This window comes from Belonocnema kinseyi, chromosome 10 (assembly GCF_010883055.1).
Source record: "Belonocnema kinseyi isolate 2016_QV_RU_SX_M_011 chromosome 10, B_treatae_v1, whole genome shotgun sequence".
NCBI lineage: Eukaryota > Metazoa > Arthropoda > Insecta > Hymenoptera > Cynipidae > Belonocnema > Belonocnema kinseyi.
The window spans coordinates 99872860-99885332 of record NC_046666.1 but is presented as its reverse complement, the minus strand read 5'-3'; the positions used below and the strand labels follow the sequence as shown (position 1 = coordinate 99885332).

The 12473-nt window shown below is 34.0% G+C and overlaps 1 protein-coding gene across 1 annotated transcript in view; it reads right to left on the bottom strand.

Moving 5' to 3' along the window:
• Window positions 1-5489: 5489 nt before the first annotated feature.
• Window positions 5490-12473, bottom strand: part of LOC117181288 (adrenodoxin-like protein 2, mitochondrial) — a 29236-nt gene continuing 22252 nt past the window's right edge. The window contains exons 4-5 of the mRNA XM_033373849.1: window positions 8177-8309; window positions 5490-7342 (exon numbers count right to left, since the gene is read on the bottom strand). Of these exons, the coding sequence (XP_033229740.1) occupies window positions 7243-7342; window positions 8177-8309 (233 nt within the window). The 3' untranslated portion in view covers window positions 5490-7242. The remainder of the gene's footprint in view (window positions 7343-8176; window positions 8310-12473) is intronic.

The window sequence follows — 12473 nt, the reverse complement described above, 5'->3', positions numbered from 1 at the left end:
AAATGCACGAAATAGAGGGCGCCAAAGTTGCATACTTTTATCTATAATACCTACAAATTTCATTAAAATTCGTTCAATGGTTACAGAAATATCGATATTTAAAAAAAATGTGATGCCAAAATAAAAAGTGGCGTAACTCCTCTAATTTTGAAAATTTTCAAAAAATTTTTGCACCCCAAATGTCTCTTATATTACACTATAATTTCAAAAAGTGGATCTAAAATCGAACCACTTGCAGATCCTGATATTCCTGATGAGTCAGCCAGAAATATTTTAAATTGAGTTACAAAGAGACTGACGAAGCTAAATTAAAAAAAAATTGTTTAAATATCTTTATAAAACAAAATATGGCGAAATCAAGTTTTTTAAAAACTTTATTGTCTAACCCTTTCGTGAATATAAGATTTCGGGTCATGAACTAGATAAACCATATAGAACATAAAGAGTTTGACGCATAGCTGATTTTAAATTTGACATTAGTTTGGCTTTTAACGTCTATAAGAAAATGAATAATAATAGAAATACAACATATTTTAGCCGAAGGGTTTTTTCATGCGTTAATTTCAAGTTTGCCATTAGTTTTGCAAACAAAAATTCGTTTAGACTATTTGTTGAAACAAATTATTTTGAAAATTTTTGCTTCGCCAGTCTCTTTGAAATTCATTTACAAACATTTCTGGCTAAATTTTGTTAGATTTTGTTAAGATTTGCGACCTGCATGTGGTTTTGAACATTCCGTCCTTAATGAGCGGCGTCCTTTCAGAGCATTGATTTTGTCTTGAAAATCTTCTGCCTTCTCGGCAGTTCCCTACTGCAAATACCTATATAGGTGCCTGTAAAAGTCACCAATAGGATTCTATATAAGGATCATATAAGTGACCTATATAGGATCCTTCGTTCCAGAAATCCACTTGTTGTTTATACATAAGATATCTAGGCATGTCAAGAGACGCTCCTTAGCAACTGATGGGCTCTCTAACATCACAGTAGGATCGAGGCAAGAAATAGACTTAGTCAATGCATACTTTAGAGGGCTTTTGTCCATCAGCTTTTTCGTCATCTCGAGATAGCATTCAGGAACATAAATTTAGAAATTTGTTATTTGTTCTACTGGAACTTTAAATGCTAAGAGAGCGTCTTTAGTTTCGAATCCCACGTCTATATCATCACCTGGCAGCAGGATATTTGGATTCGCTAGGTCCACTTATGCAATTGACATAGCGTCTTCTAAGACTTTTGGTTTAAGGATGTTGGTTAAATCGGAATTTGAATTTTGTTATAGGTACAGCACTGACTCAATATACATTTTTTCCGAAGGATTTGAGAACGAAAGAAAGAAAACTGCTCGAATAGCCGGGGTTTTGCGAGATCATCAGATCAATAAAATATTGAAAAGTCAAACTTTTTGTTGAGGAAATCATTATTTTCACGACAAATATTAATTTTGCGAAAGAGAGAAATTAGCGGGTAGCAGACGACATAATTTGAACGGTTAGAATCGTTTAAAAATTTATTTTTTTACTCACAAATTTTGATATCATAGAAGAACTCTCGACAAATGCATGTTCTGTGTGTGTTGCAACTGCAGTAGTAAGCCACGAGGCTAGCTGCTAGTGCTCGTGGCTACCCTTGTGGCCTACAACTACAGTTACAGCAAACACAAAGGATATGTCAGTTTATTCCTTTTTTTCTCCATTTCGCGACGTATTTCGCAAAATTTTGAATCACCATCATCAATTCGTGGCCCTTCGAAAACGTGGTATCTGTCCAGAATGCTTCTATAATATCAGAATTGTGAGTAAAAAAATAAATCTGGAAACGATTCTAACCGTTCAAATGCAGTCGTCAGCTACCCGCTAATTTCTCTCTTTCACCAAATTAATATTCGTCATGAAAATAATGATTTCCTTAATAATAGGTTTGATTTTTCAACATTTTATTGATCTGATGATCTAGCAAAACCCCAGATATTTAAACAGTTTTCTTTCTTTCATTCACAAATCCTTCGAAAAGAATATATATCGAGGAAGTGCCGTACCTATAAAAAAAATTCAAATTCGGATTTAATCAGCGTCCTTAACAAAACGCTCCATTATCGTGGATAACATGTACGTGAGATCTCGGTACGAAAACGGTGCCAGCGGAGCATCTTTGGTAGAACCATTTTCGATCGAATTCTAAAATTCGATCGAAAATGGTTCTACCAAAGATGCAATTGATTTGAAAAATAACAACTTTGCCTTGCTAAGTAGATCTTTTACGAATTCTGACACTGTTCGAAAACTCTTATTATCTTGGTCGAGTGGATTTTTTTTGCCTTGATCCTCAACGTGCTTAACTCAGATTCGCAAAGATAACAACATCGCAGAATCTCTTGAGAAATCCAATATATTATCAACCCACGTTATATCAACAAAACTAAGTGGAAACATATCAGAGTTCGTGCAGTTTTGGCGAAGAATTTCGTTATTTTAATTAAAACATGGTGTATTATTAATAATATTATATGAAAAACGAATATAATTAGACATAACCGGCAAGAAGCAGTCTGTGTTACAGTTGAGTGGTGTTCCCTAATTAGATATTCCAAACCGGGGCCAAGTTCGCATTTATTTCCTGAAATGAGACAAGATAATATTTTTCATTTCGAAAAACTAGTTGAAATTCACAATTAAAAAAAAAATTTTCCTTAAAAATGCCAGAAAACTAAAAAATGAATGTACTGCTCAGTATATGAAAATGACTGTCTATAGTTTTAATCATAACTACTTGCTTATTTTTATTTAGCCGTTTTTTATATTGTCTTGTCATATTTTCATATATTTTATAATATACAATGCTTGAATTAAAATGACGAAATTCTTTATCAAAACAATGAAGATACGTTTCTAAAAATGTTGCGCACTTAATTTCTTATTAGTATTATGAATAATTCAAACTATAATATTTTTCTTAAGCAAAAGAATGCTAAAGATTTAGTAAAAATAAATCTTAACCTCTCTTTGCAGCGATTGAAAATTTGATAAATCAAGAATATATTGCAGGTTATAAGTTTCCATGTGCCAGTTTTTAAATGTGAATTGCAGTAATACCTGTAAATATTCTAATTTTTTAACAAATAAAGACGTGTAAAATAATTTATTTGTAATGAAAACATCAAAAGTTTAATATGTAAATATCTTTTTCAATACTTAAACTTAATTTCAATCAAGTTATAACGTACTAAACTTTAGAGCTAGAACATTTTACCTGTACCAGAGATAAGAAGTTCATATTTAAAGTACCTTATCATTTGTAATTATAAGTAACATAATAATATTAATTGTTACTTAATACCTATTAAAAGGTCATTTTCTGCTCACAATATTATTAAAAAATAGAACATCCTTTTAAATTGTTTCAATGTTAGTACGTCATTTTATTAGTACGTTTTTTTAATGTAGAAATCTATTACAACGTCTATCAGACCGTACATTTCGTAAACTAGGTCCACGCTCGGTAAGTTTAGACGTGAAACTTTTTCCGCAAACGTGCTTGTTTTTGTGAATGCAATACATAGAACTTTAGGCTCCGTATGTTAATCATCCATGACCACGGTGTGCCCACTCCTATAGGAAAAGTGGCGAAAGAATTGTAGTAATTGCTACGTCCCCTAGATGGCGGTCGTGTGATTTCAGAATTCAAAATTAACTTGAGCAGATGATAGAAGTTCTAACGTCTGCTCACGTATGCTCAAGTTGACTGTAACTGCAAGAATTATATTTTTTGTGTGTGATGAACTTGGATTCACAATGGATTTTCACCGATAACACAAACTAAAAATGGAACCAAATCAAATCGACCATCGATCAAATTCAATCAAATGTTAAAGTCTGTTGGAATCGTGCTATTATAGAACGAACAATCAAATCTTAAAGTCTGTTGGAACCGTTCTATGATAGATCGATTGCAACAGACTTAAACATTTGATTTTTGGTTATTAATATTCATGTATTTATTTCAGAAAGAAAAGTCAACATAACCTACAAATTAAGGTGAGCAGGGAAGGAGGGTCGTTGCTGTAGACAATAGTTTTGCTACTCCTCTAGGTGGCGCTGATCTTGCATTTTGCCACAATCTACAAGTACCTCCTCCAAATACATGGCAGTGGGTACACCGTGTCCATGACCTTTCCAGTTGCCAGACATACTTAAACATTCAGGTATAAAATTACAATTATGAATAATAAACGAACTTCCTTGAACATTACATGCTGTTCGCAGTTTAAAAAAATTGCCGTGTTACATTAGGCGATTGACCTGATTCTCCGCTAAAGGATAGCGCTTTACGAATGTTTTTCCATGTTACAGAGTTTTTTCACTGTTAAAAAGCTCCCCCCAAAGGAAAAATGGAAACGCCCGAACCCGCTTCACATGCTGTAAAACCCTTTTCATTTATGCATGTATAGATAAAACATTATTGATCAACGGAGCGTGAGATTAAAGAATTAGTAGGAGAAATAATTTACGTCAATCGCCATGTATTACAGGCCTGCAGTGGGACTTCCAATACCGTGTCGAAAGTCGAAAATCAAATGCACCTCTTTTTCAAACGTGTAAAGATAGAAAGAGAGGTTCGTTCGATTTTCGACTTCGAAACCGCATCGGAGTCCCAGTACTGCTCTATAGCAGAGGTCTTTAACAAGACAAAAATATCGTCCCAAATACTCATTTGCCAGATGTCTCGTTTCCACCACTACGCTTAATAGTATCTAATTTTGTAAAAAGATATTTATAAAAGTGTTATCATTTTCATGTATAAAGAAATCTCGCTATGATTAAAGTTGATTTTAATCAAAATTATTTTTCTTTTTTACTCTAAATCTTAAAATCTGTGATTATATACACAGAGGACCCAAATTGTCGATTTTATTTAAAGAGTAACATGCATTTTTATGTGGTAGGGTAAAAATGTTCATTTTCGGTTTTTATGTGGGGGTTAAACTTTGTCCTTTACTCTATCTTTTTGCACCATTCTCATGTTCCAGAATGAAGTTCTAACTTCAAAAATACCCTGGTTCCTCGTATTTCTACCTAGAGGGCTCGCTATGGGCCTGAAATATCGGGAATTTTCCTACCACCGCCCCTGTACGTTATCCGAGTCTTTTTCATATGACCATATACAAATCCCCGAAGCAATGAGAAAAATCTTTTTTTTAACAACGCATCTAATTCTATCACTCTATTTCATAAAATGTGGGGTAGCTTTAACAATATTCTCCATCCTTTCAACAATGACTGTAAAAATAAAATAACAAATTGGTTTTTATCAATGTTAAAGAAAAAAAAGTATTTCCAAGATATTTTCAGATCTGGCACAACAGCCAAGATTAGACATATTTTGTGACCTACTATTAACTAGAAACTTAAGAATCTTACTTTACATCACTTTTTTAGTTAAAAATTATTTAAAGTCAAAGTTTTTTGTTAAAGAATTCGAAGTTCTGTGGATCGAGTTAGATTGTTTTATTTATTGTAAAATCTGCTTTCGTATAACTTCACAAAGAAGCGAAACTTACACATATATTTTTCACTACTTAAAGCCTTATATTTCATTATTTAAGTCTTCATCTACAAATTCATACGTTTTAAAAATGGAATTCTACAAATATTCACATTTAAAAAGAAGTATTTTCTTTAAATGACGTGGCCTCATAAAAAAAAATTCTTGAGATAGACACTAAACGAATCATTTCCTATGGACTTTGACACGTTGATCATGCATGTGAAGTTCGCTTTATCGTGTTGTCCATAGTTTTTACATAACCTTGGAATATTCGAATTTTGAGAAAAAATTCTTTTTTTTCGAATGGCGTGATTCTTTAGAATTAAAAATAGGCAAGAAGTATAATTTGACGTGTTTTGTGCATGAATTATTTGGTCAACCATTTATTAAGTTCAATAACTCATCGTCTTCATCCTCACAATCTAACGTCCCTTGCAGGACAGCACGCCTTCGCTGACCTTCGTTACTGTACAGAACCGAAATGCGAATTATTCTACACATCCTTTCAATGTTTAGTTGTCATCGCTCCCAGTGTTCATCACAGCATCAAGTTTGCTTGCAGTCCTACTTAATCATGGAACTGCGATTGAAAGTAGAAAGCGCCCTAGCAACATATTGTTATGACGCTTTTTCTCATGTAACTGCACCAGGACTAAGCGTGACGATGACGTCTAGTTAACGACCTTTAAACTTGAAACCGAAGCGTGAGTGGTCATCTGATATAGGGAATAAGATTATTTTGCAGATGTCAGTGGTAAAGAACAAACTTCACAATTTTGTATCATTTATAAGGTAGTAACTGTAAATTCTAAGTACGAAAAAACATGAATAGATGCATTCTCAGTCATTTTTCTGCAGTTATTGAACATAATAAGTGGTTTTCCTAAAAAAAATTCAGCAACATATACGTCAAACTATACTTCTTGTAAAAATCCATAGGAAATCATGGGTCTCGTTTCTAGCTCAAGACAATCCTTTTTTGTGGGGCTGTGTAACTCTCATTGAATATAAACATGGTGGGAATTTAATTTTTATGAAGGCAAATTCTCAAAGGAGACCTTAAACGATTAATAAATTATTATAGAAGTCTAAAAACACTTTTCTAAGCATTAAATTTATGCTTCAATGTATGACAAATATGTCTGAGAGGTTCCACAATATAAATCTACATAGGCCATTCGAAAACATATACCCAAATATTAAATTTAAAAATCCAAGATAAAATAATACTTGATCATAAAAAAGAACGTCTTTCTTGTAATGCTCATATGCAAAAATATATTATGATCGAGAAGAGTGGGGTACAATGAACTGAACGGTATTATTTAACTATCCAATGTGTTATATTATTTTAAGGCAGATCTATTTTTAGTATTACACAGAGCACACAAAGAAGGTACGATGATAACACAATGTAAAATTGAAGATAATGCGACTGAAACTCAACTAAGCACTGGGGTCTTAGACATTACTGTGTGGGTATTTTTATACGTGCAGTAAGATTCGTAAATAAAACACTATCAGTTCAGTCAGCCTGCAATTAAAAAAATGATTGATATATTTTATACACTTAGTCATTGTACTCCATTCTCCAGTACTTATTTTATCGTCCTTTACGTTTCAGAATTTACTAAAAAAGCCAGAATCCTCATAAAGTTGTGTATATACCTGAATTTAACTAATTATAGTAAAACTATCCTATAAATCGGTCGATCTTGCATCATGAATGCTACATGGCACGTGTACTTCGAGTCCATCTAGTTCTTTTGTCATCGTGATCTGGCAACCGAGTCTAGATCTGAAATAAATAATTATATTAATTCAAATCATTATAAAAAATCAGTCATATTTTCTTATATTAACGTATTACTAAAATTGTTAATATATTTTAAAAACAGACTGTATGGAATCTTCAGTAATTGTATTAACTAATTTGTCGAAAACTAGAATTACGGAATCTTTTGGGATTTAATATTCTTTAGTTATAGAAAAAAAATGAACAATGAATAAGATGGTAAGAATCCTTCGTATTATTAACGTCTGAGAATGTGTTAACGGTGAATCAAAAGAAAAAAGTAATGAAAACTTCTAAACCACCGATTCGTATAGCAGAATGAAAAGTAAAAAAATCTTCTCGAATCCTGCACAGGTTTCATCAAATTAATTAATCTGCATCTAAATCGTAACATATTCAATATAAATGAACTTCGAAATAACAATAGTTGATTGGCTAATTGCTCAAAATATAATTTATTAAAACATTCGCAGGAAATGTTAAGATGTAAAAAATAAAAAATAAACATGTTTTGAGCATTTCGCTAATCGATGGTTCTTTTTAATTTTACTTATGTTGAAAATAATATTATGTTTTTTAGAATAATCAGTCTGATGAGATTACTCTGAAAGTTGCTGTGAACTTTGTCTTCGTCATCTTTATTCTTTAGTTAAACAAATGTTTTATTTATCCATTATTACTTAATTAATAAATAATTCGTAGTGTTCATAATTCATTATATAAGGTAAGATATAAGAAAAGATATACGTTTATTTGTACAATTTGTCAAATTACGATTCTGGTAAATAAACCTTCAATAAATAAGAGTTCTGTAAGTCAAATAAAAATTTAACTTACGTCTCAGTAATTTCATGAACTAAATCCAACATATCAATTTCATCAGTCGAAGGTTTCTCTGGCAGATTTTCATAAACGCCCTTTGGTATAATCAGGTGACATGTACTACACGTGACTGTCCCTTGACAAGCACCTGCAAACAAAGAATTCTTTGTTCAATTGAAAATTTCTAAGAAGATGGCAAAAGTGAATTTCTGGAAAAGGTATAGTTTAAAAGAATAAAGTCTTTCCATGGATCTTTCACGTAAAAATGATTAAATTGGTTGTAATCTTAGTACTCAAACTGTCGAAAAAACTTAAAACTGTGCTTCTCTATTTTCTTAATACTTAATATTTTTTTAATTGCATAAACAATTAATGTTAAAATCTAATTATCAGTGTAAAGTGGTATTTTATTTACAAGAAATAATTTACATTTAAAAAACCGCAAACAAATTTTAATTAACGCTAAAATCTCGCAAAACCCATTTTTTACTTATGGGGTTTCTTTGGGACCCTATAAAACAGACTTATGAGGTTGGTATTTGAAAAATGAAATTTTATTCGTATTCTATGGAAGGAGTACAGCTCGAAGCATTTATTTCTTTAATTAAAAATATTAAAAGCTTATAAACTACATTTTTGTTATAAGCATAAGACCTTCACATCCCTCTTTGTACAGGACAGCCTATCGAGACAGAAACAGCAAGGATAAGTTTAGGCCTAGTCAAGATAGAACCGGGAAGGTAAAGTTTAACGACCAGAATAAGATAGTTGGTGTACTTCTGGTACTATAGGGCACTGCCACATTCAATAAAAGAAAACAGACTCGAAACTTCATGTTCCTTATCCGAAGGTGTTGCTCCGAGAATTCGTTTTTAGCACAGACTAAACAAACTTACAAACCCGCTGTGGATTTCTGCGGCAGTAAGGCGCTCATCCAAGAGTCCAAAAACGCTCTAGAGCAGACACAGGAAGAAGTTTAAAGCGCAAACAATGCGCAATCTCTTTTGTTAGACGAGTCGATGGTGAGAAATTGCTGATCGTAGTGAAGTTGCACTGTGTGTGACGAACCAAAATTGATAGCTGCTCGAATTCCTTATAATTTGCTTGGGGAGAGTCAGTGGGAGAAGCTTCATCATGAAAGTGAAAAAATGCTATCCAGTAAGGTTCACTCTGTGAAAGCTATTCGAGAACATTCTATAACAGGCTCTACTAAGTTCAAGCTCGAGGATCCATTTCTCGTGTGGCACGATCAGCTGCATTTTAATTTGCAGGGATGTGACTCAAAAGGCGTTGAAGAGCCCGCTGGACCTCTGAAATGCGACTGGCTACATAAATCGGTCAGCGGGAAGAGTCAACCGCTTGAATCCAACGAGAACGCTTCGTGAGTCCCACCAAGCGTAGGTGGCTATAAAAGAGTTTTAATTCCTTGCATATTAAGTAAATCAATAGGATCACAAGCGTAACACCCCAAGGTTTCAGTCCAGGAATATTGAATCCGATCAGGCGACGGGAGGATTTCGTAATCCTTCAAAAATTGCATCCAGAAGAAGTGAGCAGTAAACTTTAGCGCCCATGAGCAATTCAAGTCGAAGAGTATTCACCTCGACAAGTGACAATGATGGGCGAGAATCAAGATGATGGGGGTCACGCGTCTACCAGCAATATGAATTGGTTTAGGTTCAACCGTGTAGAGGGAAACATTGATGGTCTGTTGTGATCAATCAAAGGGGGAACTAATTTTCAGGATAAAGAACTAGTCTCAGATCCAGAATCGAGGAGAGATCTGGTTCGATGTTGGTATCCATCCGAGATCCTTACAGCGACAACGAATCCTCTTGAAAATGACCGATATCATGATTTTGGGTGATAAGCAGCACAAGATGGATTGACAGGTGTAATTATGAACCGAGAAGTAACTTTCTAGACCGGTTAGGCGTTCTATCCTGAGACGGTGGACCTGCTTCAGGATTCACTCATTAGCAGATAGAACGTTTTTGCAGTCGGCAGTGCTGGAATTAGCTGTTACAGGAACACTTGAATTTCAGAAATTCTGGAAAATGGTTCCTTATATGTGTGATCGAAGTTACCAAGTTACCAAGGGCTCTTCAAGAAGTGCACGGCTGTCAAAATGAGATAAGCCCATGAATTTTCATAAACTTCTCAATATTTACATACATGCAAACAATCTTATTGGCAAAATAGATCCCCATCAAGGGGTCTTATCTTGCGAACATCGAACAACAGAAAATGAGGAGGCAAGGAAGAGAGTAATGAACTCCCATGCATTGCTGAGTCTCGCACGGAGAAAAATAGATAGTAATTAAGATTATCTAGATATTACTAGTAAACATCATAGCGATTTAACTATGGGACATAAATCCAGATAGGGTAAACAAGGGAACCATCGACATCCCAAGAAAAAGCCTTTATAAAAAAGAAATGATTAATTTATATACCCGCCGTCTGGGAACGAAGATGAATCCATCTGAAAAAGCAGATTTTCTCTGTTCTCAGGCAGTACCCAGTAATACAATTATTTTTTCCCAAACTATTGTTATATTTGTTTTAAATTAATTTATTCAAATTGAGCGGACGACACAATACTCCCAGCGAATGACACCGTACATCCAGTGAACGACAACGATATTGATTTTGAATTTGAAAGAAATTAGAAAGTTATTTGTAAAAAATATTATGCAATTTAGTTGCTTTAGAGAATAAGGTACATCGTTTGCATAATTATGGATGTTTTTAAAAGAAAAGACGAAGTCGTTGCAAAAAGAAAAATCTTCGATATTGTGTGGTTATGTTCATTTCATCAGTTCACGAATTTACCAAATTCACTCTGCGGTGTCGGTGATTGATTCTTAGGGTTCGAAAATCCAGAAACAATTAAAAGATATTGGACATTAAAACTTTTAGAAGGCAATGTCCTAGGAATGAAGAAAACAAATAGCAATCATAGCCACATAAAAGTCAATAAAAAATGAGTATAATTCCCCAAAAACCTCCTTCCGTTCTGTGTCGGTCCCTGAGATATATGTATGTTGTCAACCGGTTCTGAAGATACGATATATCAAAGGGCAGAATCTTGGACATACAAAATATTTGTTAATTTTGCAAAAATTACCTGTAAAACATGCAAGTATCCATAAAATCTAAAAGGATCCCATAACGCAGTCTTATGCCTTTGATATCCGAATCCCCTAGCAATAATTTTCGTGTATGCTGGCTCATAGCTGCTCAAAACTAACATAAATGATGCCTGTCGCACAAAGTCCTCACTTTCTTCAGAAAATTATGATTTTCAATTTCAAAAGCACTCAATCCATTCTTCACCAAAATTTTTAACGCGACATATATCCGAAAAGCAGAACAAACACGACGATTGTTCGAGATGGGAACAATGTGGGTCTAAAATCCCTTGTCGCCACGCCACCCCCTAGCGACACGCGTAGTTAAGATTAGCTTACTCACGTATTTCAGATGTAAATGCTCAATATCACACACTTTATATTTTCAATATAAACAAAACAACCAATTAATATATTGTACACTGATTAGAAGATGTCACACATTATGCCGTAATATCCATATTAAGGTTAAATATAAAGGTTTTTAATATCTACTTCTGAATATCTATCCCTTTCTGTGCGGAGAAACAAATCCAAATTTAGCTTATTAGACTCCAATCAAGGTTTGATCAAAATTAAATAACAAAAGAAAAACATATGGTCTGTCATTTTAAATAAGTCAGCCATGTCTGAGAGCCTGTCCCACGCCACTTGCAATGTTGAAAACAATTCACAATTAATATGCCTGTCATGCCCGAGAGCCTGTCTCGAGGCGTTTGCAAAGTTGCAAAACAATCAAACATCAATATCTCTTTCATGCTTGGGAGTCAGTCTCGAAGCGTTTGCGATGTTGCAAACAATCACACGGTCATGTCTGAGAGCTTGTCTCGAGGAGTCCGCAATGTTGCAAACAATCCATTGGCAGTACGGTTGTCATACCTGACAGCCTGTCTCGGGACGTTTGCAATGTTTTAGCACAATCTCACAGTCAGTAAGTATGTTTGTCCTGTCTGAGAGCCTGTCTCGAGGCGTTCACAGTATTGCAAACAGTCCATTAGCAGTATGGTTGAGATATATATGGTTGAGATCATACCTGAGAGCCTGTCTCCAGAAGTTTGCAATATTAAGAACAAGCACAGTCAGTAAAATTTTAATGTGTGAGTGCCTGTCTCGAGACGTTCGCAATGTTGCAAATAATCCATCACAAGCATGGTTGTCATACCTGAGAGCCTGTCTCG